Source organism: Colletotrichum chrysophilum, assembly GCF_026319265.1.
Source record: "Colletotrichum chrysophilum strain AFK26 chromosome Unknown scaffold_76, whole genome shotgun sequence".
In the NCBI taxonomy this organism is placed as follows: Eukaryota; Fungi; Ascomycota; class Sordariomycetes; order Glomerellales; family Glomerellaceae; genus Colletotrichum; species Colletotrichum chrysophilum.
Window position 1 is genome coordinate 62,598 of NW_026517363.1, and position 25,881 is coordinate 88,478.

Genomic DNA, 25,881 nt, shown 5'->3' on the forward strand with positions numbered 1-25,881 from the left:
GTCTCAGGAATCTCCTCTTCTGCTGTATTCAGTTTTACGATTCTTGTTCGGGTCTAGATTTCGTGCGCTGGATCTGCCTCACTGGGCGGGACTATGGCTGGCTTTCGGATGCACAGCGCAAGTGAGAGAGTGTGTGCGGAAACCCTCCCAGACTCTGGGCCGCTACTGCGTGCTGCGAGGTTAAGAACGGCTGTGAATTCCCATGGATTGCGCTTTCTGGACTCTGAACAAGATGATTTATTGTGCAATATACTCAGGTCTCTGAAGTATCCTGGAGTTTTGCTATTCGCATGAACACATCCGGCTGGCGGAAAACTATGTGTTATATCAGAAGACGATCCATCTAATATTATCCCTATCATTGTTGTGATTGTAGTTGCCTTCATCTTCGCCATCTTCTTACTACTGCTCTTGTCCTTTCTTCATTATCCGCCCGGATGCCAAAAGTCTTGCTGAGCAAAGAGGTTACTGGAGTTGTGTGTTATACATCGGCTCTGATGTATACTCATGTTATTGAGGCAGAAGGGTTTCAGCCGCCATCAAAAAATAGTTCACGAGCTTTGCAGCTACCAACTTGGATAGTTAGGAAACCTCTCGGCTTGTGTAGCTACTCCAATGGCAGCAATTTATGCTTCATTATCACAACCGTTATTCTTGAATCCTCCCCACTCGCAAAGACTCAGAACACTCGATCGATTCTACTCCATGTAGAACATCTGATCATTTGACTGTTTGTTGACAAACATGGCGTCTGCGAGATGTTACGTGACGATGGGGCAACAGCGCAGATGTTTTAAAACGTACAGTTGTAGGGGTTAAAATACTGAACATCCACGGATCGATGAGAAGCGGCTTGCGCAACCACAGGTAGAGCGCCATTGGGCTGTGCTCCTATGCAATAAAGCAAACCACGGCATTACCCCATTTCCCAGAAGTTAAATCTTGACTCTCTATATTTGACATACACGTCAAAGTCGCATTACAACAAACTCATACATAGCCTCTCACTTAGGACCGCTCAATTATTAGCAAGTCTAGTCGCAAAGACTCTTACCGGATACGGCCGGCCCAAAGATCCCCACTGGCCACCGTGATCCCGGATCTGCATGAGTGGATCTGGACAAGGGGGGGATGCGCGCGACTCCGCAACTCGCCCACACCATCCAAAAAGAAACCAGCAAAAATCAAGTTGAGCCAGATTCAGACTCTATTAACTCCTCGACGGGGAATTGAACCCCGGTCCCCGGCGAATCGTGAAATGACAAGCCGATATCCTCACCACTAGACTATCGAGGATTGTGATTTGATGTCTCGGCCGTGAGGTAAAGACACCCAGGTAGGTGGTAATGCCGCGCCGAATGCCCAAGTGTTGTTTGGATCGCGGTTCCATCTGTGAAACAACAAGCAGAACTCTTGCAAGAGTGATTATTCACTTTCAGCGAGAAATTGTCATGTTTCCCGTGTCTGTGTGGCTGTATGTTCCGTGCACAAGAATGCGGTCTAGTTCGCGCAGAGATGGAGGACGATAACGGGGGCGACGACAATGGTGAAGTTATAATGGTCTGGTGAGAGAAGTCGCTATCGCACAAGAAGAACAAGTAGTTCGTTTGGTGAGAATGATAATTCCAAATCGTTGGCATTGCTCAATAATCATGCTCACGAAGAGTCATCAAATGTTGCACCACACGGAATCGCATCATCCGGCTCCACCGACAACGGCCTTGGCCAGTCCAGAACATCGACCTGACGAGGCTTCATTGACGTCAGAAGACGAGAATTCCAAATAGAGATCTTTGATTGATAAGATGGAAATGCGTTAACCGTGTCGTGAGAAACCTTGCGGAAAGTCGGCCCCGAGACCGGAATTCGAAAAAAGCATGCGTTCCGCTCGGAGTTATGTCACTCGGGCGAGCCTCGGTAAGTGGGGTGTGACTTGGCGTGACCGCCCGGAGACTCGGCGCTTAAGTAATCCAGTACAGCCGGCGCTCCGATTGCGCATTTCTGGGTGGCCGTCCGCTAGAGAACCCTGAGTCGCGCCGCCGCCCGAAAAATTCTGGAATCCACCATCGCAGGGCCAAATCCCGGCAACCATTAGAAATCCAACTGCAGCACAGCTCCAACCGTCCTAGCCTTGCGCTGCGATTCCCACTTGGAAGCAGTCGCCGTCCAGTCAGACGCCGTCTTTGACTCTGGTAGATAGTGCGTAGCAGCGAGCAGATATCGTCAACGATAGCCACGAGTTGCAGCTTTGCGAGGAGCTGATTGGGAGAGACAGCAGAAGCAGAACCCGCCTGGTGTTTCGTTGCGTTGCCCCTCCACTCCCCGAGGACGCCCCTCCCTGAGGCGACCCCCCCTTCGCACTGCGTCTCTTTTTTCCTTTTTAAAGATACCCCGCCATTTGGGAGAGGATAGTGCGTGTTCCGAACGCGCATATCACCGCCAAACTGTTCTCTTCAACCCTCAGACGAACACTTCTTCGCTCCAGCGCGACCGGCCTGTCTTTTGCTGCAGCCACTACCACCCTGAAAAAGAACACCGCCAAACCCGTTGATTTTAAAACAACAGCCCGCAGCATGCATTCCAAGGTCGTCAGTAAGTCGTCACCACCGCTGCTACCGCTGCTACCGTTACCTCTATGGCCCCTCACCTTGCCCCCTCACATCGACTCACGATGGCTTCACTGCTTCCCTGCTTGCCTGCTACCCTCAATGCAAAGCCCCCATGAGCTGACAATGCCCTCCTCCGCGCAGTCATCGGCTCCGGCCCTGCCGCCCACACCGCCGCCGTCTACCTGGCGCGCGCCGAGCTCAAGCCCGTCCTCTACGAGGGCTTCATGGCCAACGGCATCGCCGCCGGCGGCCAGCTCACCACCACCACCGACGTCGAGAACTTCCCCGGCTTCCCCGAGGGCGTCATGGGCGGCGAGCTCATGGAGAAGATGAAGGCCCAGTCCGCCCGCTTCGGCACCGAGATCATCACCGACACCGTCGCCAACCTCGACCTCTCCTCCCGCCCCTTCAAGTACTCGACCGAGTTCTCCCCCGACGAGACCCACACCGCCGACGCCATCATCCTGGCCACCGGCGCCTCCGCCCGCCGCCTCAACCTCCCCGGCGAGGACAAGTACTGGCAGAACGGCGTCTCCGCCTGCGCCGTCTGCGACGGCGCCGTCCCCATCTTCCGCAACAAGCCCCTCTTCGTCATCGGCGGCGGCGACTCCGCCGCCGAGGAGGCCATGTTCCTCACAAAGTACGCCAGCCACGTCACCGTCCTCGTCCGCCGCGACGTCCTCCGCGCCTCCCAGATCATGGCCAAGCGCCTGCTGGCCCACCCCAAGGTCACCGTCCGCTGGAACTCCGTCGGCTCCGAGATCAAGGGCGGCGCCGACGGCCTCATGAGCCACCTCGTCGTCAAGGACACCGTCACCGGCAAGGAGGAGGAGGTCGAGGCCAACGGCCTGTTCTACGCCATCGGCCACGAGCCCGCCACCACCCTCGTCAAGGGCCAGCTCGAGACCGACGCCGAGGGCTACATCGTCACCAAGCCCGGCACCCCCCTGACCAGCGTCGAGGGTGTCTTCGCCGCCGGTGATGTCCAGGACAAGAGATACAGACAGGCCATTACCAGTGCAGGTGAGCTTTCCTGCCCCTTCCCCCAGCGAAGCCATTGGCTGTTGTTAGGCCGCGTATGTTGTGGAACCCCGACATTTGCTGACGTTGATATCGCTTTTAGGCTCCGGCTGCATGGCCGCCCTGGACGCCGAGAAGTTCATCGCCGAGCTCGAGGACGGCGACGTCAAGGACAACAAGCAATGACTTGATCATCATCTTTGAGAGCCACTCTCTGCACATATCCCACTAGAGCCTCTTAGACCATTTTAGACAAATAGGAGGTAAAAAAAAGGAAGAAATAGACTTTTATGATTTCACGCGTAACCGAGATTGGAAAGAATAGGGGTGACATTCTAGATCCCTTCCAAGATCCAGATTCCCGAAAGATTGATGGTATGAGATGTTACCCGCTCGGAGCCAGGTCCGAGGCACCGAAGCCGGGACCTCGGAGATATAAGCTGCGTATCGTATCCCACCACCCGCACCTCTGATCGAGAGACATTTTTCCCAACCTAAGGCCGGCCGGGCGTTCCCGGTTCTCGCTGCATGTGGGCGCCGTCCATTGGAGCATGCGTTCTCCAAGAACCCATCATCGGCAGCGGCGGCGACAGACAGACAGGCACCAGGGGGGGGGGGGGGGTGGTAGTGAAGCTTTTCCCACGTTCACCATTGACCCTCCCTCCCTTGCCCCCAATGCGCACCCCTGGACCGCCGTGGTCGCCGTAAAATCCAAGTTGCCATGTCGTCCCAAACTTGCCCACATCCGAGAGCCACCACCACCACCAACACTGCGCGTCCCTGTTGCTTCTGTCTACTCGCCTGCCTACCCACCCCTCGGACGGCTTTCTGCTCGCTTCGTCCCATAAAAACCAGCTGCCATCAGCAACAGCGGGCAGCAAACAGCAGCAGCTCTTACCCAGCACCCCCACATGGAGCTTAAAAATACCCCCGAAGTCAGGCCCAGACGCAATGCCAGCGCATGGCTTTACGGAATGTCATTCGCCTCTTATTTGTCTGTCGCCTCGCTCGGCCCACGAGGCGGCGGCGGCGCACATCTTCGCCCTGCCCACTTTCCCCCGTCAGCCCGCTTGGCTGCTTCTGCTGCTGCTCCTGCTGCTGATGTGGTTCCTTGCTGCCGGCAGCTAGGTAGCTTCATTCTGGGTCCCCGCGTCCCTCCCTCCCCAGTCGTCCCATCGTTGATGTGGTGTTGTGATTGCTGGTGTATCCATACCCAACCCCCGTCCAAGGCATTGACGGCCAGACTGCCAAAAAGAATACACGCAGCTCTGCCCGAAAAGTCGTCCGTGTGCGTGTGAAGGGTGTGTGTGTGTGTGTGTGCGCGCGCGCGGGCGCGCGTGTGTACGCCCGTGTCGTGCTATGTGCCTTATGTCTTTCGTCCAAGGGCGGGGTAATAGGCAAGCGTATCGTTTCAAAACACGCATCGCCATGATCAGCCCATGTGCCCGTAAAACTCTCTCGTAGGTGTGTATAACTCGTCGTGGGTTGGAGAGAACCATTCAATTCACCCTTCCCATCTCCACCCGGCCGCTAAAAGCTGCCTCCTGCTTCTGGTGCCTTTTTAAAGTGTCCTACTATCCCCCTTTTCCTCACCTGTTTTTGCCCCTCTCTCACACGCCAAACTCACCCCCTGTCTGTCTCGTGAACCAACCCCGACGAAGGCTCCATCAAAGAATTGTATTCTCCGATTCTTGGATGAATTGAAGCTGCGTTCGAGAAGGATCAAGATCCGCCGCCAGCCCTCCCCCGCCCAGTATATCGACACGATTTCAATATGCCAAGCAACAAGGGGTACACTTACAAGAGTTCGGGGAGTACTAGCCAGGTAAGAAAGAAAAATCTCATCCCGGAAACTTTAATCTCGCGATGCCGAGGCTTCGAAGGCTGGAGGTTCTTTTTGCTTACAACCAGAGGAACACAGGGCAGCCAACATATCCCCCGCGACGCCGGCGGCTCTTCTTCAAAACAAGACGGATACCACCATCCCAACAGCATGTAAGACCTCTTTCCCCCCTTCAAATGCCTCTCATCACGGCAAACCCACGGTGCTGGCTAGGAAGACGACGAAGCAGCAAGAACCAAGACTGATGGGCAGAAAATTCGCGCAGAAACGGCTCTTACCACTACGCCAATCCCAACGACGGGGGAAGATATGACGGCAACGGCGGGTCGACGTTCACCTCGGCCAGTGGGTACCGGACGTGCTCCGGATACGGAAAGAAGTAAGTGAGATCTTATCTAACGGAGCCTTGTCACTTGAAGAATTTCTTTTTTTGCGGGGGGGGCGATCACACAGGAGGGGCGCGAGGTCCTTGGATTGGGGGAAGAGGGGGCGGTGGTTGTGCTATTTCCGTTTGCCGCCGTGGGGGTTTCTTTTACTCTTCCTCTTGTTTTTTTCTTGCCTTGGCTTGACACGACTGAAATGCTGACTTGTTGGTTTGTCAAGTGTTGGTATGAAATGATTTGACGGTCCAATGGACGGGATGATGGTTATGATGATGCATATGGGGGTTTTGGGGGAAACTGGTGTGGCTTCTGTCGGCCTGCTTTTTTTTTCTTTTCTGGGTTCGGTACAATATGGGAGGGCTGCCTGCTTGTTTTTATTATTCGCATATACCAGGCGCAAAATATGATTTTTTACGTTTGATTGGAAGCTGTTTGGTCCTCAATTTCGAGGCATTGCGTCGGGTTCTCGCTGGAAGGTAGCTCGTCAGTGTTGGAGCATCTGAGGCTGTCCATACGTTGGTACTCGTCCGGAACCCCTCACTCTCCAGTTTGAGTACGACTCAGTCAGCAAGCTTGCGCGCCTAGCTGACTCCGCGAGTTTCTCACTTGTCGACCACGACTCAAGAATACTGTTGTTAAGTTGAACCTCGGCCTGGCGTCTCAGCTTGACTTTACAAAGTCTCCGTCGGCACCTATCTTGCTGTCCCCAAGCTCGACATACCTATCCCCTTGCGGCTTCGGTGTGCGGTGAGGTTGCCAAGATGTACTGGGATAGCCCTGCCATGCAAACCTCACGATAGCGTCAAGTCCCTGGCTCGGCGGGGTCCTGACAGACGTCACGCGGCCAAAGCTCCCCATCACGAGCTGTCTGTTGAAGATGGGAGCTTCAACCCCTCAACATGCTTTCTTTTTGGAAAGTGCTCGCTTGTGAAAGAAATGGCGCGCCGTTGGCTCTTTCACTCAGAGTTGAAGACAAAAGGTTAGGCGCACGGCCTAATTTGACGTAGCTTCCCTTTGTTTGCAGCTTCCCCTGCAGCAACAGGAAGCTTCCCTATCTCAGCAATCTAAGATGCGGGGTGAGGTGGAAGGTGAGATGGCTTGTGATCAACCTCCTATTTAATTCCCCCGCCTCTTCAGTCGATCTCGCATTTGCTTCCCCTCGAACACACCACTGACCAAAAAGCAAACCAACCTCACATCTAAACTTCCAGACCCAAGACTCTCTGAATAACCGCCTAGATGCCTAGCAACCAGGGATACTCGTACAAGAGCTCCGGCACCAATAACCAAGTTCGGCCTCCTCAATCTCACCTAATTCGACATGTTGACTGACTATGATGGGTTCACAGGGCAACCACTACTGCGCCCGCGACTCGGTTCCAGCAAGAAGTGAGCTAGCTGCCGGAAACCTCATGGCCTAGTAACGGAAGGTGGAGAACCCATGTCACGGTCAGCAGGCCATGTTAGTCGAGGACGATGGAGCAGACAGCTAGATGAGCATGAATTGATAACGCGACACGACTGACGCATAACCCAAATTCCTTGTAACATGACACGGATTGGTACCTGTGATAGAAAGTTGGTTCCAAGTCCATGCGAAGAGACAGACTTTGGTTTGGTAGATTATGATAAGTGGTAGGACATTAAGTGATGGTATGACTTTTACCCCAACGCCGCGCATTAACCCATGAGAATCGTTCCGGACCCCTGTAGCAGCCAAAACTAGACATCGAGACCAGAAACGACAACAGCACTAACAAAGTCTTTAGGATGCCCAAAAGTATCCGATACCCCCGTACCATTCTTCAAGTAGCAGTACTCGCCCGGCGTCTTGATCATAGCCACAGACCGACAGTATCCCCCCTTCGCCACGTCCCCGTTGCCGAGATTGGTGTAGTACGCCTGGTTATACGCCGCGCACAGCGTCATGCACTCGTCAAACGTCGAGACGTACGCCTTGAGGATGTCGTAGATGCCCGGGTTGCCGTAGGCCGCTCCGCCGGGGTAGTTGACCTCGCACAGCTGACGGAAGGTCTGGCCCTGCCCGTTACTAAGATCTATAACCGCGCCTATGGCATCGAGCGGAGTGAAGGTCGTCGAGTTGATCTTGGGGCACCCGCCGTCGGTGGGGGCGGGGAGAACGCTGCCGGAGGCTTGCGCGGTTGCTGCTGCGGAGGTTGCGGCTGTCGTGGTTGCCGATGGGTTGGAAGACGCGGAGTCGGCGGTTGAGGTTGGGCTGTTAAAGGGTTAGTTCGGCAAAGATTCGAGCTCAGTTAAAGATGGCTTACTCGGGTGAGGCATTGGCCTTCTGGGCTATCAGACCGCCTGCGACGCCGCCGGCAAGTCCTGCGGCCAGGACAATCACTAGGGCAATGATAAGACCCCAGAAGACAGGCACAGAAAGACCGAGAATCCGGCGCTTGCCGACTGGTGGTGGCGGCGGCGGTGATGTTGACTCAAGTGGCACGGCGTAGAGTTGGCTCTCCAGCCACTTCGCGTCTGAAGTGAGCGTTTGCCCTCCGGGACTCAAAGCCCCTGGGCTCACAATTGAGCTCTGCCCCGCTGGACTCTGAACGTCGTCATGTGGTGTGTATGGGATCGGGGCGTTGGACCAGCGTACTGGCGCAGGCTCCAGGCCGGGCTGCTCGTCCTGCAGGGTCTGTTGCTTGCTCTGGGATTTCTCGTCCTCGTTCTTGAGAGTTGTCAAAGACGTTTGCTGCAGCGACTTGGGCGAGTGTGGCGGCGGCGGCGAGGATGACGTTGGGGAATGTGTCTGGCCCTCATCGTCGGGTCCTCTAAGCTGCCGCTGTCGTTGCACCTGTTGTTCATGCTTCTTCTGATGCCATTCGAGTTGCTGCTGGTGGTACTGAGCCTCGTGGTCGTCCATCTTTTTGCGCGCGAAGCAATTTTGGCTCAAGATATGATCGAAATATGCCGAATTCAAGCCAAGAACACCCAGCTAAGGGGTTGACTTGCAAAAGCAAAGCTAAAGGAATGGCTTCTTGAGGATATTGACGTAACAGAGAAGTCATTAAGGTGTCAAGGTGTAGTAGATCTGGGTTGGGTATGAGTCTTAAAACAGGGGTCGCCGGGGACGAGACTGTCTCCAACGTCTCCCAGCATCGCGGAATTAAATTACATTTAGGTGCTAGAACGCCGCTTGGCTGGCGCCCGCAGGAGATGCCATGGCCGCGGGATAGTAAGCTCCGTCACGCATATGCCGAAAGAGAAACGGCAAACGCCGTGGAAACCTGAATGGAGCTTTCTTCTTCCATGTTGGTGCTTACTTTTGCATGAATCTGGCCTGGGTCCAGACCCAATTGAGACTGAGCGAGATTGATCCAGCGATGACTATCGCCTGACAAAGAGAAGCGCACAACGCTCGTTGTGAGCCGCAACCTGGTGCGCCGGCGCGAGTCCATGCAGCTTGGTACCGCCCAAAATGGAGAAGAGGTCAGCCCTGGAGGGCGCTAGCACAAGGGGTTTCCTGGAAAGGGCACCATGAGCCACCTTCAGCGCTCTGAGTGGCTGGATCGTGGTGGTGTCAAGGCAGCGCAGGAGGAATGCGAAGAGAGGATGCCCGAGTCTGTGGTTCAGAGATACCAGAAACGTGGTTCATGGTGGTCATGATGGTGTCTGTGCCATTGCTGCGAGAGGAAGACCCTGCTGACGAAGTCAGCCATCTGGTGTATGTTTCGGCCACACGTGTTCAATGGGCCCGCCTCATATTGAGAGCGGCGCCTACTATAATACAAGCGTCATGTTCATGATGAAATCGCCAGAGACAAAAGAATGCGGCGCGTCAGGCGATGATTCGCTTTGCTGACGATAAAGTGGCTGACGCAAGTTGAGGTGTAAGGTGGATGGTTGAAAGAAGAGGTATCGGCGGGTAGGGGACGTGCTAGAATTCAGGCATCCGATAAAATGTGATTGGTTGACTCGTAAACTCTAGTACGTGAATAAATATTGTGCAGCGGCACGGCCCTCAGCCTGTGCATAAGCCGCATAAGTGGTTCGTCTGATGGGGGCCCCCTTCCTTCTTTCGGCAATTCTGATGACTTCCTCATGTCCATCTCCCGCCGTCCCTGATCCTACGGAAACGAAAGGATCAGCACCGGCTTCCAGATCTTGTCCCGACATCAAAGACCACCTGAGCGCATGCCGTTTCTTGGTTTCTTGGCCCTCACCCATCGTTAGCACCTCGCGGTGGCTTCAGGTCGACCAACGCACCGTCGGCGTAGACTTGGATCGTCAGAGCTGGACCACGCGTTGGTGTCCTCATGTCCTTCTATCCTGACAAGAACAGGCAGCCAGAAAAGGCATAATAATGGCATGTATTGCCAGCACCAAGGTGTTCGTTGCCCTCTCAGCGGCTCCTGCTGACCTTCTCAGGCGATTTGACCACATCGCCGCGATAAGATCTGGTTTACCGAATCGTCGTTACTTCGTGCGTCAATACCGTTGAGGCCTTCCTTCTTCAATGGCCAAGCTCGTGTCTGCCTTGGGTATCCGCCAGCTCATGTGTCGCTGCGTGTCCCGATACCTCGTTGGGGACAAAGTGCCCTTCCGGCTTGCCCCAGTGCGATGGCGTGCTCGTGTAGGGCTGCTGATTGAATCCGGGCTGTTGGCCGTATCCAGGCTGCTGATAACTCGCCTGCGCCGCCCTTGACCTCTTCTTCTCGCGCATGAGCATGAAGGTCAGCGCGCCAACCGCGATAGCCAACGGCAGACCAACGCCCACCCCGATGCCGGCCGCGGCGCCTGTCGAGATTCCGTTCTCTGTAGCTGGACATGTCGAACCGGTCGCGTCACTCGAGGTAGTCTCTGAGGCTCCTGCACTTCCGCTGGTCGCAGACGCTGACGCTGTTGCCGTTGTTGCGCTGTCGGCGAGGTCCGTCGAAAGGGCCACATTCATCACCGCTCTGTATGCCCCAACAGTGAAGTTCTGCTTCGAGCAGTTATCGAGACTGGTGCACGCGAATACTTTTGAAGCGCATGCCCACACTCCTGCATGACGATTCGGTGCTGCCAAACCGAGTCAGTCTTTATCTGTCAGGCTTGCGCCTTTGTTGCGGCTGAACCTCGAGGGCATCGACTTACTTGCGCCTACAATATCAGTCGTATCGCAATATTTCGGACATCCCGTCTGCTGGAAGTCTTTGTCCGTACACCCTCCTCGGTACCAAGTCCCTTCGGTTGGCGACAGGCAAAGGCCGTTGGTCATGCAATAATGATTATTGAAGCAGCATGCAGCAGCTTCGTTGCCCGAGCCCACCGAACAGGCCTGCAGTAGAGGTGCTGACGAACCGCTTGGCCAGTAGCATGTCTGTGTCTGTCCAGCCGCCAAGGACGCCAGCGAGAGCGTTGCGAGAAACCAGCACGACAGATGCATTTTCACATTGAGTTGGAGAAAGATTCGGGCGACAAGAGAGAGGAGGGGAGGAGAATAAATTAAACCCGGAACGAACACTGATAAATACCGAAGGTACCGCGCCGCGCAGATCACTGCAATGAACCACCGACGTTGCTTTTGCGTTGTATTGCAGCTTCTTGGCGGCTGACGCCTTCCGCAAATGCAAACAACACCGGTTGCTCGCGCTCTGGTTCGAAGACTTGCGGTCATACAAAACTGGGGTTGCTCGCCGTGGGATTCGCATCCCTGATCGCTCGCCGGCTCATACGACGAATCACATCGCGATTGTGGCAGCTAGACGGTTTCAGCAGCACACCGGCGCCCCTCAAATCGTCCCTACAAGGCGAATCGAAGTAGGCGGGTACCTCAATTTGCTCCTGTAATTCTGCCTTAAATAACTACGCCAACGAAATGATGCAGCGTGGCTTACTATAAGCTCCCGTTGAGGTCTCTCCAACAGCCGATAATGTCGCGGGTAAGGCACACTTTATTTTCAGCCCCCGAGCGCCATCGATTGGGCCAGGGGCCAAGGGGGAATTGCAATGTTCATTCGAGCAATCGTATTTCATATTTTAATCCTCCACTTGTCTACAGCTACGCAGCCTTCTTTACTTTGACTGATTTCCACTCCATGAAGCATGCCGCAATAGCTGCTACCCCTGCCAACGGGATGGCCGCCGTGAAAGTAACCCTCAAAGCATCATTGTAAACCGTCATCATTCTGGGCAGCGCGCTTGCAGGAACTGCTGTACGGAAAGCCGTGGCGCCAGCTCTAAGAACCACGCGAATGTTTACACCAGGAACCAGATTCTTAGCTGCAGCCCGCAGGAGGTAGTTCTGGAACAACGTGTTACCCACAGAGACGAAGATGGCGCCTCCCAGAGACTGAGAAGCGACGACAGCAGCGGTGCCAACAGAAATGTCATCTGGTGGGAGAACGGCTTGCACCGCAGTCAAGCCCTGCTGGATCGACATGCCAAAGCCTGCAGCCACGAGGATCTCAAAACCTATCCAATAGGCGATCGGTGTGCTTGGAGACAGCAAACGCAGAACGCCACAGCCTGCTGTGCCGATCATGCCGCCCACAACTGCCGGGGGCACGGGGTAGCCGACGACCGATACGAAGACCGCCGAGAGCAGGGAGAAGATGCCGAGGGTCGCCACGTAGGGTATCATGTCTACGCCGGACATGATGGCGTCCTCGCCGCGGATGGCCTGGAACCACAGCGGCAGGAAATAGGTATGGATCATGAGCGCGCCGTACGTGGAGAAGGCCGCGACGCAGGATGCCGCGACTGTTCGGTGGGTGATGATAGCCGGGGGGATCAACGCGCCGTCCTGCCTCCACCATTGCCATGCGGCGAAAACGATAGCGGTCGCCCCTGATCCTGACAAGAGGCCGATGATTCTGACGCTCGACCATGCTTGGCCACGGTTGGTGAGTTCGAGGGCCATGAACAGCATCACGCAGGCGCCCAAGAGGAAGATGTTGCCGAGGAGGTCGAGTTCCAAAATTCTATCGAAGAACCTTGGCCTAACGCGAGGGGGCTGTCTGGGGTGAAAGAAGATGAGGAAGATGATCATGTTGGCGCCTACGACCGGCAGATTTGCGAAGAAGTTCCATCGCCACGTCTAACGCTCCGTCAGTCTCATCTCAGGGAATCAGTAAGATTGGTTCACTTACGACGAGTTCAGTGAAAACACCACCGAGGAGAGGACCGACAGTGGTCCCAATACCGAACCTGCAAGAAGTCAGCAAACATTCAATCTTGTAGTGGAGAACGTGTCATACATCAGTCCTACGATGGCTGTGTAGGCCGGCCGCAATCTCGAGGGAATCGCGGTTGCAACTACAACGAAGCTGCCCGTGAGAATGCCAGCGCTTCCGAATCCAGCCACGGCACGACCTATAATGAGGACCATGGAACTTGGGGACAGGGCGCATATGAGGGATCCGCCAAGAAACATCAACATTGCCAGGAGATACGACCACTTGACCGAGAAGAGCACAAAGATTCTGCCAAAGAGAGGCTGAAAGGCGCAAGCTGTGAGAAGATATGCCGAGCCGTACCATCCAATATCCGACGTGGACTTGAACTCTGAGGTAATTTGAGGAATGGCCTACTTCTTGTCAGCATCGCATCACTTTTATGAAACCTTTCAACTTACAGTCGTGATGATCGTCCTGTGCACCGAGATTATAAATACCACAAGGCAGATACCGATGATGAGGAACACCAACGGCCACCCTTCAACCCACTCCTCTTTCTCGCAGAAAATGTCTGCCGCCAGTACTTGAGAGATTCTCTGTTGCGCTCTAAGCGCCTCTAACCTCCTGACTTGCCGCAGATAATCCTCGCCATCATCCTCGTCGATGTCCGGCTCAAATGGCCTTGTGAAGCGACTGATCCGCGCCCCAGCCTTTCCAGGATGTCGCTGCTCAGCAACAGGCGTGACGATCGACCCTCTCCTCACAGGCGAGCCCAACGACCCGTTCAGAGACGGATGACTCGCCAGATGCCGCAGTGATGGCGCAAATATTGACGAGATGATGGATGCCGTTTCGGAGCGTGGCTCAGGGAAGTTGTTGCCGTCACTCTGCACGTGCCGCGCCACCTGCACGTCTGACATGGCGTGTGAGGGAACCCTCTTCACATTAAGCGGGAACGCACGCTGCTCCGAACAACCAGCGGCAGCGGCGGCTTCCGAGGCGGCGGCCGCCTTGGGCGACATTGGCTGCACGCGCGGTGTTATCCGCAGGGAGCCGTGCCGCTGCGGCAGGGAGGACTTGCGCATCGGAACTGCCGGGGCGTTCGCCAGCGTGACTGACGAGGCGCGGCGGTGGTGCCCGCAGTGTGAGCAGCGGGACGCGATCGAGGTCGCACTGCCGGTGCTCTTCCTCCTGTCCGCCTTGTCGTCGGGGAGGACGACGACGGTTTCTGATTCTCGTCGGCGTCGATCCTGGAGCGTGTTTGCTTGGGAGAAGCGGGACATCTTCTCCTCCCAGTCCTCCGTGAGGGATTCGGGAAGAATCTCGTCGTCGTCGTCGTCGTCGTCATCGTCGTCGTCATCGTCTTCGTGGTCGGAGTACGACGATGACCGGGATGGTTTCTCGTCGACATCGTCTAGTTCTGGAGATGAGCCGGAAGTGCGGTCGGTACGCTCGTCTGAGTCCTCTGCGATGATGGAGATGCGGGACCGCTCAGCGCCCAGGAATTCCGAGGACGGACGCTCGTCTCTCGATCCCAGAGATGGCCGCCGTAGAGACCCGTCGGGTGACTTGCTGTCGTCGTCGCGGGCCATGGTGGATGAGTCTTGAGGCTTTCAGCCACTCTGACAAGAGGAAATTTTGCGACGAGACAAGCCTTCGACTTGAGGCGAACCGACGAGTTTTGACTTGGATGACGGATGTCAGTGCTAGATGGTGATATGACAGGTCTGTGGGCGTGGTGGTGTCCTCATCCAGCTTAAAGAAACAGAGGCCCTTCCCCTCCTCCACACACAAGCACACTCACACATCCCCCTCCACAAATCTCACTCGGCAATCGACCTTGTCTCGCCCGTCCGGACGCTAATCGTGACGACCTCATCGTCGGTGGCGCCGCGCGAGGACTGAAGGGAACGTCTTCAGCTGGGCGGGACGGTGTTTGACTTGGTGTCATCGCATTGATGGCGTTTCGAGATAAGCACCGGCGGGGGGACGAGATCGTCGTTTGTTTGTCTCGGTTCTTGCCCGGGGTCGGGTTTGTGTGTAAGTCAGGTCGGCATGCAGGTCAGCCGGGGCCGGATGACCCTGCAGACGGCGCGGGTCTTTGGTCTCTCTTTTTTGCTGCGTAGTTTTTCGATGAGATCCCCAAAGGTCTGACGGAGCGATCTCTGATTGGGCGGACTTGGGCCGCAGAGCTAACGGGGGACGAAGTTGGGCGATTTGATGGAGGGATTGGGTTTAGCGTTCACGCGCGGATGGAGGGGGAGGATGCTTCCGGGAAAGGGTCGAGAACCAGTGGGGAGGAAAACGGACTAGTTGATGTCATTGAGTTGAGGGGATGAACAAAGGAGTCCTCGGGGGAGCTAAGGGATGGTGAGGGGTGACTCGGCGAGAGAGGCGCGAGCCGGCGCTGGTAGGGGACTTTGGGAAGGCCAATTGGAAGGACGGGAAGCTGCCTTGGGGTCATTGAGAAAGTTGGAGCTATTCTGGGATTTGAAGAAGGTGAAACTTGGTTGTTGACAGAGAAGAATGGATTGATGGTTGAAATCTGGGGTTGGATGGAGGCTTGGATGTGTAAGTACAGGCTCAGATCTCTCTGAAAGAAACACACGGGAGTAGCCGCTGCGAGTGGCTCAAACGAAAATGATTCAACAGATTTGTTACAACATCAAACATGCATTTTCTTTCTCTTTGGCGGGAAACGAAACATTTCTGCTAGCCAGGTAGCTGCAGGAATGTAAGCAAGGCACCAGGAACGCCGGCTCGATCCGCGCCAACTCGGCTTCGAGCACAAATCATAGCTCTCTGCCGAAGATCCACTGGATTCACTTCGACTTTGCGCTGGTTCAGGGTCTAATGCAGGCCGGAATACCCAAGAAAACTGCCCCCAGGCAATGGCGACAAGACGACGGCCGAGGGCGCCGTGCGGGAGGCCGATGGGAAGTGTTCTCGGACCGGGTTCCCGGACGGCACGCACGCACAAGATCGACGGAAACAGCCGGTTTGCGTCGCAGGGAACGGACGAGAATTTGAATGCTATGATGTTCTTCCGCTGCAGAACCGTTGTGCCACCCGAAGTCTTTTCAAAATATTGCTTGGGAAAACAAAAAGTGAGGCTGTGTGGCTGTCCGGCACATTTCGCGAAAAAGGATACGATGAGCCCAAGGCTGCATATGCGCTGCACACACGGACGCAGAGCGGGAGTGACCGTTCCGAAGAACGGCACGGTGTCCCAATGTCGCGATTATCCGGGCCGCGCCTATGAGGATCTCGATGCTCGCGTTTCTCCCCAGAGGTTGAAGAATGCGAAGAGTACGCACAACAGGGGAGATGCCTGCTGTCGATCACGCCGCCCAGTGGACGACTGCCGGAGTCCACTCCGGAGCGCTTACTGAGACATATAAGGCGGGAACCTGCTGCCTGTATTTCACTTTCGCTGGTTCAAACGTCACTAAGTTTTCGCATGTGAATGCTGATTGTTTGGTAGAACATCGTCTTTCTGGGGTTGGCCATTGCTTGCTTGGTGATGAGGAAGAAACGAAAGCTTGCTTCCAGGGTGGAGGGGGGACGGGACGAGTTGCAAAGGAAGAGGTCGTCCGAACTGGGATTAGGTCGAACTACGGTTCCCTGCCTTTGCGTGGTATTCCGCATACGGTAAAAGACATGATTCGAGCCGTCGGACTCTTCAGGTAACCATATGGAGGCATTGTTAATTGCACATGGGCAGCCTCTGTCAAGTCTTGAATAGAAATACACAGGAATCAAGTTAGTCGACATTAGTGAGCCAACATACGAATATTACATGATTGCTTGTTGTCCGGCATGGCCTTGAACATCAAGCCGTTGACCATCTGCATTGACCATTCCGCCACCCCCACGTCTTCTCCCTGCCACAGAACTCTACCTTGGTGTTTGAAACTTCGTCCGACCTCGAGCTCTGATCCGTCCAGAGCCAGGATTTCCCATGGGTATCACCCGGTTTATACATGCGCTCATCGAAATTACATTTCAGGTCTGAACTGGTGTCGTCGCGTCTCTCGCCGCAGCTGCCGAGAGGGCTGCCTTCTCGCTGGTGCCTGCTTTGGGCTTTTGGGCTGCAGCCCTGCTGCGGCTGGCACTTCTGTACGTGTTGATGTAGAACGCCACGAAAAGCAACAGATATGAGGTGATGACGACGCAGCCGGTGACAGCCGCGGTGATTTCACCTTCGCAACGGGCGATGTGTGGGAGCCAGGGGTAGTAGACGTCGGCCCAGTGGTCGTAGCAGACGAAGTAGATGAAGCCTGGGTGAAGGGTACATAGTCAGCACCAAAGTTCTCTTACTTATCGTTACGGAATTCATGGACGTGCGACTCACCAAGGTCAAGGACGAATTGCATGATTTGCAGCTTCGTAATCCACTTCTTCCACCACACCTTAACTCCACGGGCGGCTTGAAAGTAGTACCAGTACATCACGACATGGACAAGCAGATTCAACGAGATAGGGATCCATGAGATGGGCGTGTTGCCGTAAAGCTGGGTGAAGCAGAGGAAGACTGTCGCGGGATGATGGTAGCAGTGAAGGAAGGTGAGGGGCTTCTTCTTCGCCATCAGGAAGACGGTATCGATGAGCTCGTAGTACTTGACGAGGTAATTGACCTGTTTTTTTTTTACGTTAGCTAGGGGGTTAGGAATAGAAATCTGACTCCTGATGACTTACATAGTACAGAGTGACCAACGGTTGGGTGGCGCCAGCGTACGTGCAGATGTTGTGGTAAAGGCCATCGCGCCAGAGTTGCGGGACGATTTGCTCGACAATCAGAAGGAGCAATCCTGCGCTCAAGACTGAAAGAAACAGGTTGTGAATCTTGAAAAGGCCGTTGAGTTCGATAGGCCTGCGTTCCCGCATCACCTCACGTCCGCCAAAGATGACGACCAAGTACAGCGCGATGATAGCCAGTGTCTCCGTCAAAGTCGAAAGAGGCGTGCTGCCGTATGCGTACTCGAACTCGCTGGCAGGATACCCCGCAATAGAGGCGAAAACCTTGTCAAAGACTCTCCATGGCGACAATATCAGCGACGGAGCCTCTTTGGCGATCGTAATGGTGTGGCTCTTGAAGGTGAGGTTATCCAACGACATGTTGAAGACGACGACAAACCACCGGGAATGTTTGCTAACCGGGAAGGAATCGGGTCTGCTAATGGAGTGAGAGAGATGGCAACTTGTCCGTCTGCACACCAAACTCCAAGACGTCTTGGTTTTATTGCTCAGCCATCATCGAACAACTCAAGGCCTTGGTTTCATCTGAAGTTTCCATAAAGGTGACGGCATACCTCCGCTCTAAAGCGGTTCGCAGACGGGAAACTTGCAGCGTCTGGCCTGCTAGTTTCCGCAGCCTAGCTCTGAGGTGGTGTGGCGGCTCCTTTAATCATGGCAAACTTGAAATGTTTGCCAAGTCAGCTAATTGTCGACTTTACTGCAGTCTGAATTCGGTTTGGACGATGTGAATGAGTCGGGCCACGCACAGTTGACAACGGCCAGCTTCCCACCCCAAGGTTCACCACGGGCGGGTGTTCAATGCGCCCTGTCTTTTAGCCTTTGAAGCACAGCCAAACCGTGAGGGGATATCCCTTCTCTGAACTTTCCGATGGGAGCCGTTGGACGGTCTGATTTGTCGAGGGTGAGCTTGCCGGACAACCTCCATTGCTTGATGGATTACGCCGCGCGCTGGCCCATGCTGAACCATAAGTATCGCTTGCCCGAAGGTGCGCGCTCTAGGAATGGGATCTTCAGTCTCGACCGTGGTCTCGAACGGCTGTTTCATACGACTCCTTGCAACTCAATCGCGATCGACTTGACAACACTGATTCAGGACATGACTTCATAGCTTCAGAATTGCACGACTTTGATGGAGCTTCGTAAGCCGAATGAGCTATATCGCCTCGAAAATAAATCCTCTGTCAAGACTTTGGTTGCGGTTCGCCTCATTTCAATTGAAACCGGGACGTCATTAAGATGTTTAAATCGAAGGTCCGGAGAACGAGATCAGGGAAGATCTTGGAGGCAAGTTTCCTAGAGAATGTATTTCTTGAACTTGAAAAGACTCAGCTAACACAACTTGAGGTCTTTGTCTGCGGAAACCCATAGACACGACTCCAAATCCTGTTGGAAACCAATCACCGATCATATTCCCATCGCTGGCTGGAGGTTCGGTTCATGTTGCTGTCCACACTTACGATGAAAGCCTCTCACATTCGGCCACCTCACTAAGCGGCAAGGAGCCACAACGAAGATTAGAACAGAGCTTTCGAACTTACGGAAAGCATTACAACAAGCCCCTTCCAATGTTTTGCGAAAATCTTGCAGTGTTCGCCTGTGGGGCTGAGGACGATAACCCTTCATGATTGTCATCGTGACCGCAATTGTCAACCAATCAACTCAATCCTCGATAGTCTAGTGGTGAGGATATCGGCTTGTCATTCTACGATTCGCCGGGGACCGGGGTTCAATTCCCCGTCGAGGAGTCATAAGAGCCTGGATCTGGCTAGCTGCAATTTTTGCTGAATTTTTCGATACTGTGGGCAAGTTGCGGAGTCATTTCATGCCCTGGTCCGGATATCCACATGTGCTCCGGCATGGAAGCTGCGGATCACGGCGACAAGTGGGGCTTGGTGGACTTGCCGTTTCTGGCAACTGGCGGAACGTGAATTGAAGGAATCCAATCCAATCACGAAGTCGACATCGCATAGCGAGTTTGGTTTGTTCAAGAAAACGGCGAGTCTTGAAAGGCCGTGCATGCCTGGAATTATGTTTCCATTCAGCTGCCTAGTCAAGTACTTGTATAAGCGGCCTCAACGGCTCGGATCACGGTGGGAAACGGGACTGCGATAGACATTATGGATGTCACGAGGATTCCGCGATTATCTGCGTGAAAGCCACAGCTTGAAGTATGTTATTATACGGGCAACGTATCAATCGGTAGCAAGTATATGAATCCTCGGCTATCAGTCAAAGTCCGGTCCAAAATCTTTGGCATCGTCCGTGTGTTTTGAAAAGCGAAAGGGTATGACGGAGGAGTAAGGATTCTCTTCTTAGAAGTACTTTGGATTCATGAATGGATCCAGTATCTCCCTACGTATCACCTTGGGAGAAATTTACGAAGGCAGCCAACGACAAGCGGCACTTGCTGCAAGGCAATTGTCATGGAGAACCGCGGAGCATCTCCTAGGGAACTGGGTCTTCGACTTGCTTCTAAGTATCTCAATACAAATACCAACTTAACGTCTGGTATTCAATTCTCGTCATTACCACGAGGTAAATTGGAAGCAATATCTCAAGAAGACTGACGACGGCCCGCGCTGCAACTCAGCATACCCGTCATGATACACCTGATGTCTCTTTTTGTTCGTATCAGACAAGGACACTGAGTTGGGGGATAAATTCCCACACGTTGAAATTCAAGACAACCTCATTAGGGCCAAAATGGCTCGCAGGAAACCCAGATGATCTCAACAAGACAATCACTCGCGTGTGTCTGCTCCCTGTCGACTGGGGAAGAGCGGAGGCCAAAAATAATGAGCTCGTAGTTTTGATATATTATGTTTCCCTCGTGGGTGTGTAATGACTCCACCAAAATTCATTTGAGGAATTGAGATGGTCCACACCGGATTGCACTGTCGTCCACGCCGAGGCCGTCTAAACTTCGAGGACATTTCCTCACATCTATGTCATCGCGGATGTGATCTTCTCAGCTCGTCATCTTTATGAGGTGCTTTAGAAAGGATACTCCGGAGATACTAACCAAAGCGATCTAAAGGATGGTCAGATCTTAGGTGCCGGCTACGAAGACGTAGATATAGAGCATTGGTGCCGGAGAGCAGGTTGCAATCCATGATCGAATGGCGATCCCACAGCGTTATTGTCGCTTTTTAAAATACCACAGAACTCTCAGCGTGACTACTTATACCAGCTCTAGAAGGACGATCAGGCTAGGCAGATTGCTCAACACTACTCGTGGTATGGAAAGTATTTATGGCCAACGACCCGCCCGGTAACCTTGAGAGCAAGTGTAAAGCCAGTGAAATCAAGGTCCTTCACTCTACGAGCCAGTTGAGTACACGCTGATCGAGTATGGGAGGAGCTAAGTTGAGAGATATAAAAGCCGAGACTGAACCAGCTTTTAAAAGGACAACCACAATAGGTCTGTTGCAGCAGCCGCTGGCTACAATTTCGCTGTGACAGACTATGGCCGGGCAACTTGCAGGATACGAACTTTTGGATAAGCATGCTGCGGAAGTCTTGCCCTTCCGAGCAATGATTGTGGAGGACACATCCAGGTCTTCTCAGGCGGCATGTCGAGCCAAACGAGTTTCAGCGAACCCACTATATCGCGGACATGATTGTTGAGAGGCGTGGCGGAAATCTCGCCAATAGACTTGGAGTACTCCATGAGGGCCCAATGGGAGTTGATGCCATATTCCTTTTTGTTCAGTGGGCCTCGTCGCGAACGATGCGACGAAACCGTCTCTCAAAGCCCGGAAGGAATGACACCAACTCGTAGTATCCAAGGAGGGCGTCCGCTTCTCCGCCCTAAGGAATGCACGGAGGAAGATAGTGGCTCTAAGAGACGTTACGATATAATTGCCTGGGACTCACTGACTCTGCCATCGATTGCTATGGGCGCGTGGCAGGTGCAAACGGAGGGGTTGTCATCACCACTTGCCTGGGAAGGAGCACCCTGGATAATACTTGAAGACATGCGGTCTTACCTATTGATGGTTCGTTAGCTATGAAGTGAGCTGTGTTTATATACGTAAGCTGTGTTTATATACGTAATAAACTACGTGAACTTCCATATGTAATGTTTCAACTCCTGTCCTCAAGGCATTGGAATCGTTGCCAGTCAGGGTATTGAGTGGCAGGTGGTACTGCGCCTGTCCAGAGCCTACCTGCCTGTCTCAGTCTGTCTGCCTGACATCTAAGGGAAGCTGCGAGTACCCTACAAGAGGGTGAGTTCTGTCTCGGATTGTCAGGGGAGACGTCCCCCACGCACTCCCACGATTGTGGTCGAGTTGGTCTGACAGACCGATTTGTAAAAATCGTTGGTTTTTCGTAGGGTTCGAATCAGGGCTATGGACGGTAGTACCATGTCGAAGCCGAGCTTTTTTGTAGTTTTTTCTTATCGTTTCCCTTTTGTTTCTTTCGATTATACCTGTTTTTGCAAGCGAAAAAGCCGATGAGGGAAGCTTTCTTTGCCTTGAGCGGGAACAGAGAGCTGCTCGTTCGACCTGCGCTCCTGCCTCATTGACGATATCCTCGATGGCCAAGGTAAATTGGAATGACTTCATTCAATAAACGGAATAATAAACGGAATCCGTGACATCTTCACTGGATGTTTTCCCTCCGTCCATAACCTGAAGACAACGCCCTGACTGAGGTTCAGGGGCAACAAGCCAGCCGTTCTGTACCAAGCACTCGTTTCACGATCTCAAGAACTTCAAGCCAAGATGGTGGAATAACTCATACGCAGCACAGGGCCGCCTCGTCGTGAGTTCATTATTTGTTACATATTACATGCACAGAGATCTCTAATCGTCGTCTCATGGATTCTATACACTTGTCCAGACATCATTCAAAATAACATTTCCCAATCATGACATCCTTCGGCATAAAAGATACTTCACTTGCGTCCGAAAACGCAGCGTCTAATACCTCTCCCGCTCCTGCCTGCGCATCTCGTCGCGGAAGGCATTACCTCCCTGTGCGCCCGTGTCGTGGAAATCGAACCGGTCAGAGGTGGGCGTGCCCGCCAGGCTGCCCAGCGCGTCGCTGTCCCTCCTCGGCCGTCCCGTGCCTGTGTGCTGCTGCTGCTGGTACTGCGGCTGCTGCGGCATCGGGTCGTCACGGTACTGGTACCCGTCGGGGCTGATCTCCCTCGTGCGCAGCGCGATGCCGCGGTCCTTGCCGCGGAACACGCTCTTCCTGACCTTGGCGCCGAGCCTCTGCGCGCGCGACTTGCCGACGCCGTACCCGTGCCTCGAGCGGCTCATGATGTTGCCGAGCCCGATCGTCCGCGTCTTGCGGTTCCAGATGCAGCCCCCGATGAGGCAGATGATGAGGAACCCGAACACGGTCGGCAGCGCAATGTACAGCTCCTGGCCCTTGGGGATCTTGGCGCCCTCGGGGTGGTACGTCGCGCGCTTGGAGACGAGGACCTGCGGGCCCGTGATGTCGGTCTGCGCGACGCCGTTGATGGTGTAGGTCATGAGCAGCTCGATGGTCGCGTTGTCCTGGCCCTTGGGGATCAGGCCGCTGCTGACGGTCCAGGCGTAGTACCCGTAGGCCGCGAGCTGGGAGGACTCGGTGTCCTTGTTGAAGACGACGTCGCCGACGGTGGTGCCGTTGACCTCCTTGCCCTTGATCTTGACGCGGACATCGGTCTGGTTGCCCTTGATGAGGACGGAGGAGTCCCAGGTTACTACACAAGTCAGTCATTCGTTGCTCCCTGCTGGAGTTACAATCACATACCATAGTACGTCGTGTCGGTGTACAGCGTGCTTCCCTTGGCCGGGTCGCAGAACGGCGCAAAGTCGCCGTCGGAGTTGCTGCAGGGGGCGAAGGCCCCCTGGCCGTTCTTGTGGTCGGCGGTGGGCACGGGCGGGGCGCCGGTGCTCGTGGTGACCTTGACGAGCCTGAAGTCGGTGATGGTGAAGACGCTGCCGGTCAGCGCGTTGGGCGCCGCGGAGGCGTAGGTCGGGGTGCCGGAGATGGTTGTCGGCACGGGGGTGACGGTACTGGGCACGCCGTCGCCAGCGACGCTGATCCAGGCGGCCGTGGGAGCGAGGACGTCTGCGCGCGCAGCGAGGGGTGCGGCGGGGGTCGGGGCCGGGGCGGCAATGGCGCCACCGACGAGGAGGGCGAGAGCGAGCGGCTGCATCTTGTTTCCTGTGGGAGGGTTTCGCGATTGGCTTTTCTTTTCTTCTCCTTTGCTGTTGAGGAGAGCTTAGCAACGACAGTGGCGTGTGTAGATACACAACGAGGGAGTGACCGCGACGAATGAACGTGGGTGGATCGTAAAACGAGGGGACTGTATCGCGTCGAGCGAAGACGGGCAGGGTTGATTGACGGCTCAAGCTCTCTACCCTGATGGAGCTGGATGAAGTTGAGGGTGAGGAAGAGAGGAGGAGATGGGACGATCCAATGTTTACTAGGACGCCTTTTTTGGGGAGACGGGGGAAATTTAAAAAGTTCAGGTCAACCCCCAGGTCGCGGAGGTGGACGTGCTCCCCCAACGTGCATGATCCTACCAGGGCCAAAAAGGTTCCTCAGTGGACAGGACGGGCGCTGTGGGGTGTCTTGTTGCCCGCCGACAGGGGGAGAGTCAGGAACGCCAGGAACGCCTAGAACTCGCACTCCACTGCCGAGATTGGCTCTTCAGGGGGGAGGAGCGTCGAAAAACAGGCTTAATTGGCGTTGGCAGCTGGGTGTTTGGGGAGGATCCTTGCCGAGTTGCCGCGCTGCAGCGAAACATTCTCGATGGGCGATCGAATGATGGGTCGAGGGTTTGATTGGTCAATGCCTGGATGGCTTACACGACGGTCCACCCTTGGACTTCACCCGGTCAAGTCAAGGTTCACGAATTCGTGCGATGGAAAAGATAAGAGCGGTGAATTGAGCTGCAAGTAAGCAAAGGCTGGACTTGTCGCTATTGGAGCAATGTCGACTTTGCGACGTGTTGAGCAAGTATGGGTATCAAACTAACGCCTCCCGTATTTCGTTATCCATCGCGTCATGTCCAGCCCGCTGTCGGGTTATCTAGGCTGTCCCGTGGTTGCGTCAATGAGGCATCATCATAGGACCGTTAAACTCCCTCCGTCTCCGCACAGGAGGCCGAACATCTTCTGCGCTTGTATGCGTCGACGTCGACGGTCTCGGAATGGGCCTCGCCCCAGGATGAACCTCCGCCTGCGCACTCCCTGACGCACTCCCCGCCGCATTCCCCGCAGCGCTACCCGCAGCGCTACCCGCCGCGCTGCCCCGGACCCGTCCCCATCCCGACCCCTCCTCCGGCTTGAAATTCAGCATCACGACAGGCAACTTGCGCTGGTGCGGCCGTCCAACCTCCAACGGATCCGTAAACGCCTGCGGCCGGAACCGTCTGAACCCCAGCTTGATCCTCTCCGCCTCGATCTTCTCGACCTTGGTCCTCGTGTCCGCCGTGCCGTTGGCGTCATTCTCGGTGTCCTGCTGCGCCTTGACGGCGTGGCCGGGACATTGCGCGTTGGGGCAGCGGCCGGGCAGGATCTCCGTCTTGGCCTCGCCGTCGAGATGGGGGCAGTCGCGCGGTTTGGGGATGGAGTCGAGGGGTGTTCGGAAGCCCCATTTTATCTCGCGGTAGGACCAGATCCAGGAGGCGCAGAGGTGGTAGTGCATGTGGCGGTGGAAGCCGCACTTGTCACAGAAAGCGATCGTTTCGGTGCACATGGTGGCGGTGTCGTGGATTGTTCCTCTGTTCGGGATGGGGATGTCGGATTGTCTTGGTCAGAACGGCAGCATGCGCGAGTATAGAAGTGGGTTGTATTTGATGGGCGACGTGGTAAAGTTTGATTTGTCGTGATACTCTTGCGCGTGTTTTGGGGTCATTCAGACAAGGTAGGTGTGTCGGAGGCTGAAAAGTCGGAGAGAGGTGAATGGGCTGCAGAAGTCGGAACGCGAAAGGGAAGGGGCGGTGTTGAAAATCGAAAAAAGGTAGGAGAGAAGGAAGGTGCCTTGGTGCCTCCTCTTTTTGGGGCCCCCCGTCGACAGCAAACCATCGTCAGCAGTCACCGAACCCATCAAACTCATGCTTCTTCAAATGGCCATACCATTAAGTTCTACTCAAATCAAGAAACCTTTCATATATACAAGAAAGATGCCAGTTGAAC

At 54.7% G+C, this 25,881-nt stretch overlaps 6 protein-coding genes and 2 non-coding genes across 8 annotated transcripts; 2 read left to right on the top strand and 6 right to left on the bottom strand.

Moving 5' to 3' along the window:
• Positions 1 to 1,214: 1,214 nt before the first annotated feature.
• Positions 1,215 to 1,296, bottom strand: COL26b_008563. Its single transcript has one exon. It is a non-coding gene; the product is annotated as a tRNA-Asp (tRNA).
• Positions 1,297 to 2,573: 1,277 nt separating this feature from the next.
• CYS9 (Thioredoxin reductase) lies at positions 2,574 to 3,815 on the top strand (the record flags this gene model as incomplete). Its single annotated transcript, XM_053181319.1, has 3 exons — positions 2,574 to 2,592; positions 2,751 to 3,632; positions 3,733 to 3,815. 3 exons carry the CDS (start codon positions 2,574 to 2,576, stop codon positions 3,813 to 3,815), a joined length of 984 nt encoding a protein of 327 aa, XP_053034713.1.
• Positions 3,816 to 7,577: 3,762 nt separating this feature from the next.
• COL26b_008565 (uncharacterized protein) lies at positions 7,578 to 8,742 on the bottom strand (the record flags this gene model as incomplete). The annotated part of the gene is made up of 2 exons (XM_053181320.1): positions 7,578 to 8,091; positions 8,144 to 8,742. 2 exons carry the CDS (start codon positions 8,740 to 8,742, stop codon positions 7,578 to 7,580), a joined length of 1,113 nt encoding a protein of 370 aa, XP_053034714.1.
• Positions 8,743 to 11,862: 3,120 nt separating this feature from the next.
• COL26b_008566 (uncharacterized protein) lies at positions 11,863 to 14,571 on the bottom strand (the record flags this gene model as incomplete). Its single annotated transcript, XM_053181321.1, has 3 exons — positions 11,863 to 12,900; positions 13,123 to 13,389; positions 13,438 to 14,571. 3 exons carry the CDS (start codon positions 14,569 to 14,571, stop codon positions 11,863 to 11,865), a joined length of 2,439 nt encoding a protein of 812 aa, XP_053034715.1.
• Positions 14,572 to 16,984: 2,413 nt separating this feature from the next.
• On the bottom strand, positions 16,985 to 18,097 carry COL26b_008567 (uncharacterized protein; the record flags this gene model as incomplete). Its single annotated transcript, XM_053181322.1, has 3 exons — positions 16,985 to 17,259; positions 17,334 to 17,616; positions 17,678 to 18,097. 3 exons carry the CDS (start codon positions 18,095 to 18,097, stop codon positions 16,985 to 16,987), a joined length of 978 nt encoding a protein of 325 aa, XP_053034716.1.
• Positions 18,098 to 19,400: 1,303 nt separating this feature from the next.
• On the top strand, positions 19,401 to 19,482 carry COL26b_008568. The gene has a single exon. It is a non-coding gene; the product is annotated as a tRNA-Asp (tRNA).
• A 3,180-nt stretch (positions 19,483 to 22,662) lies between these two features.
• COL26b_008569 (uncharacterized protein) lies at positions 22,663 to 23,894 on the bottom strand (the record flags this gene model as incomplete). The annotated part of the gene is made up of 2 exons (XM_053181323.1): positions 22,663 to 23,435; positions 23,486 to 23,894. 2 exons carry the CDS (start codon positions 23,892 to 23,894, stop codon positions 22,663 to 22,665), a joined length of 1,182 nt encoding a protein of 393 aa, XP_053034717.1.
• A 924-nt stretch (positions 23,895 to 24,818) lies between these two features.
• Positions 24,819 to 25,441, bottom strand: COL26b_008570 (uncharacterized protein; the record flags this gene model as incomplete). Its single annotated transcript, XM_053181324.1, has 2 exons — positions 24,819 to 24,922; positions 24,943 to 25,441. The coding sequence occupies 2 exons, from the start codon at positions 25,439 to 25,441 to the stop codon at positions 24,819 to 24,821; spliced, it is 603 nt and encodes a 200-aa protein (XP_053034718.1).
• Between the last annotated feature and the right edge of the window lie 440 nt (positions 25,442 to 25,881).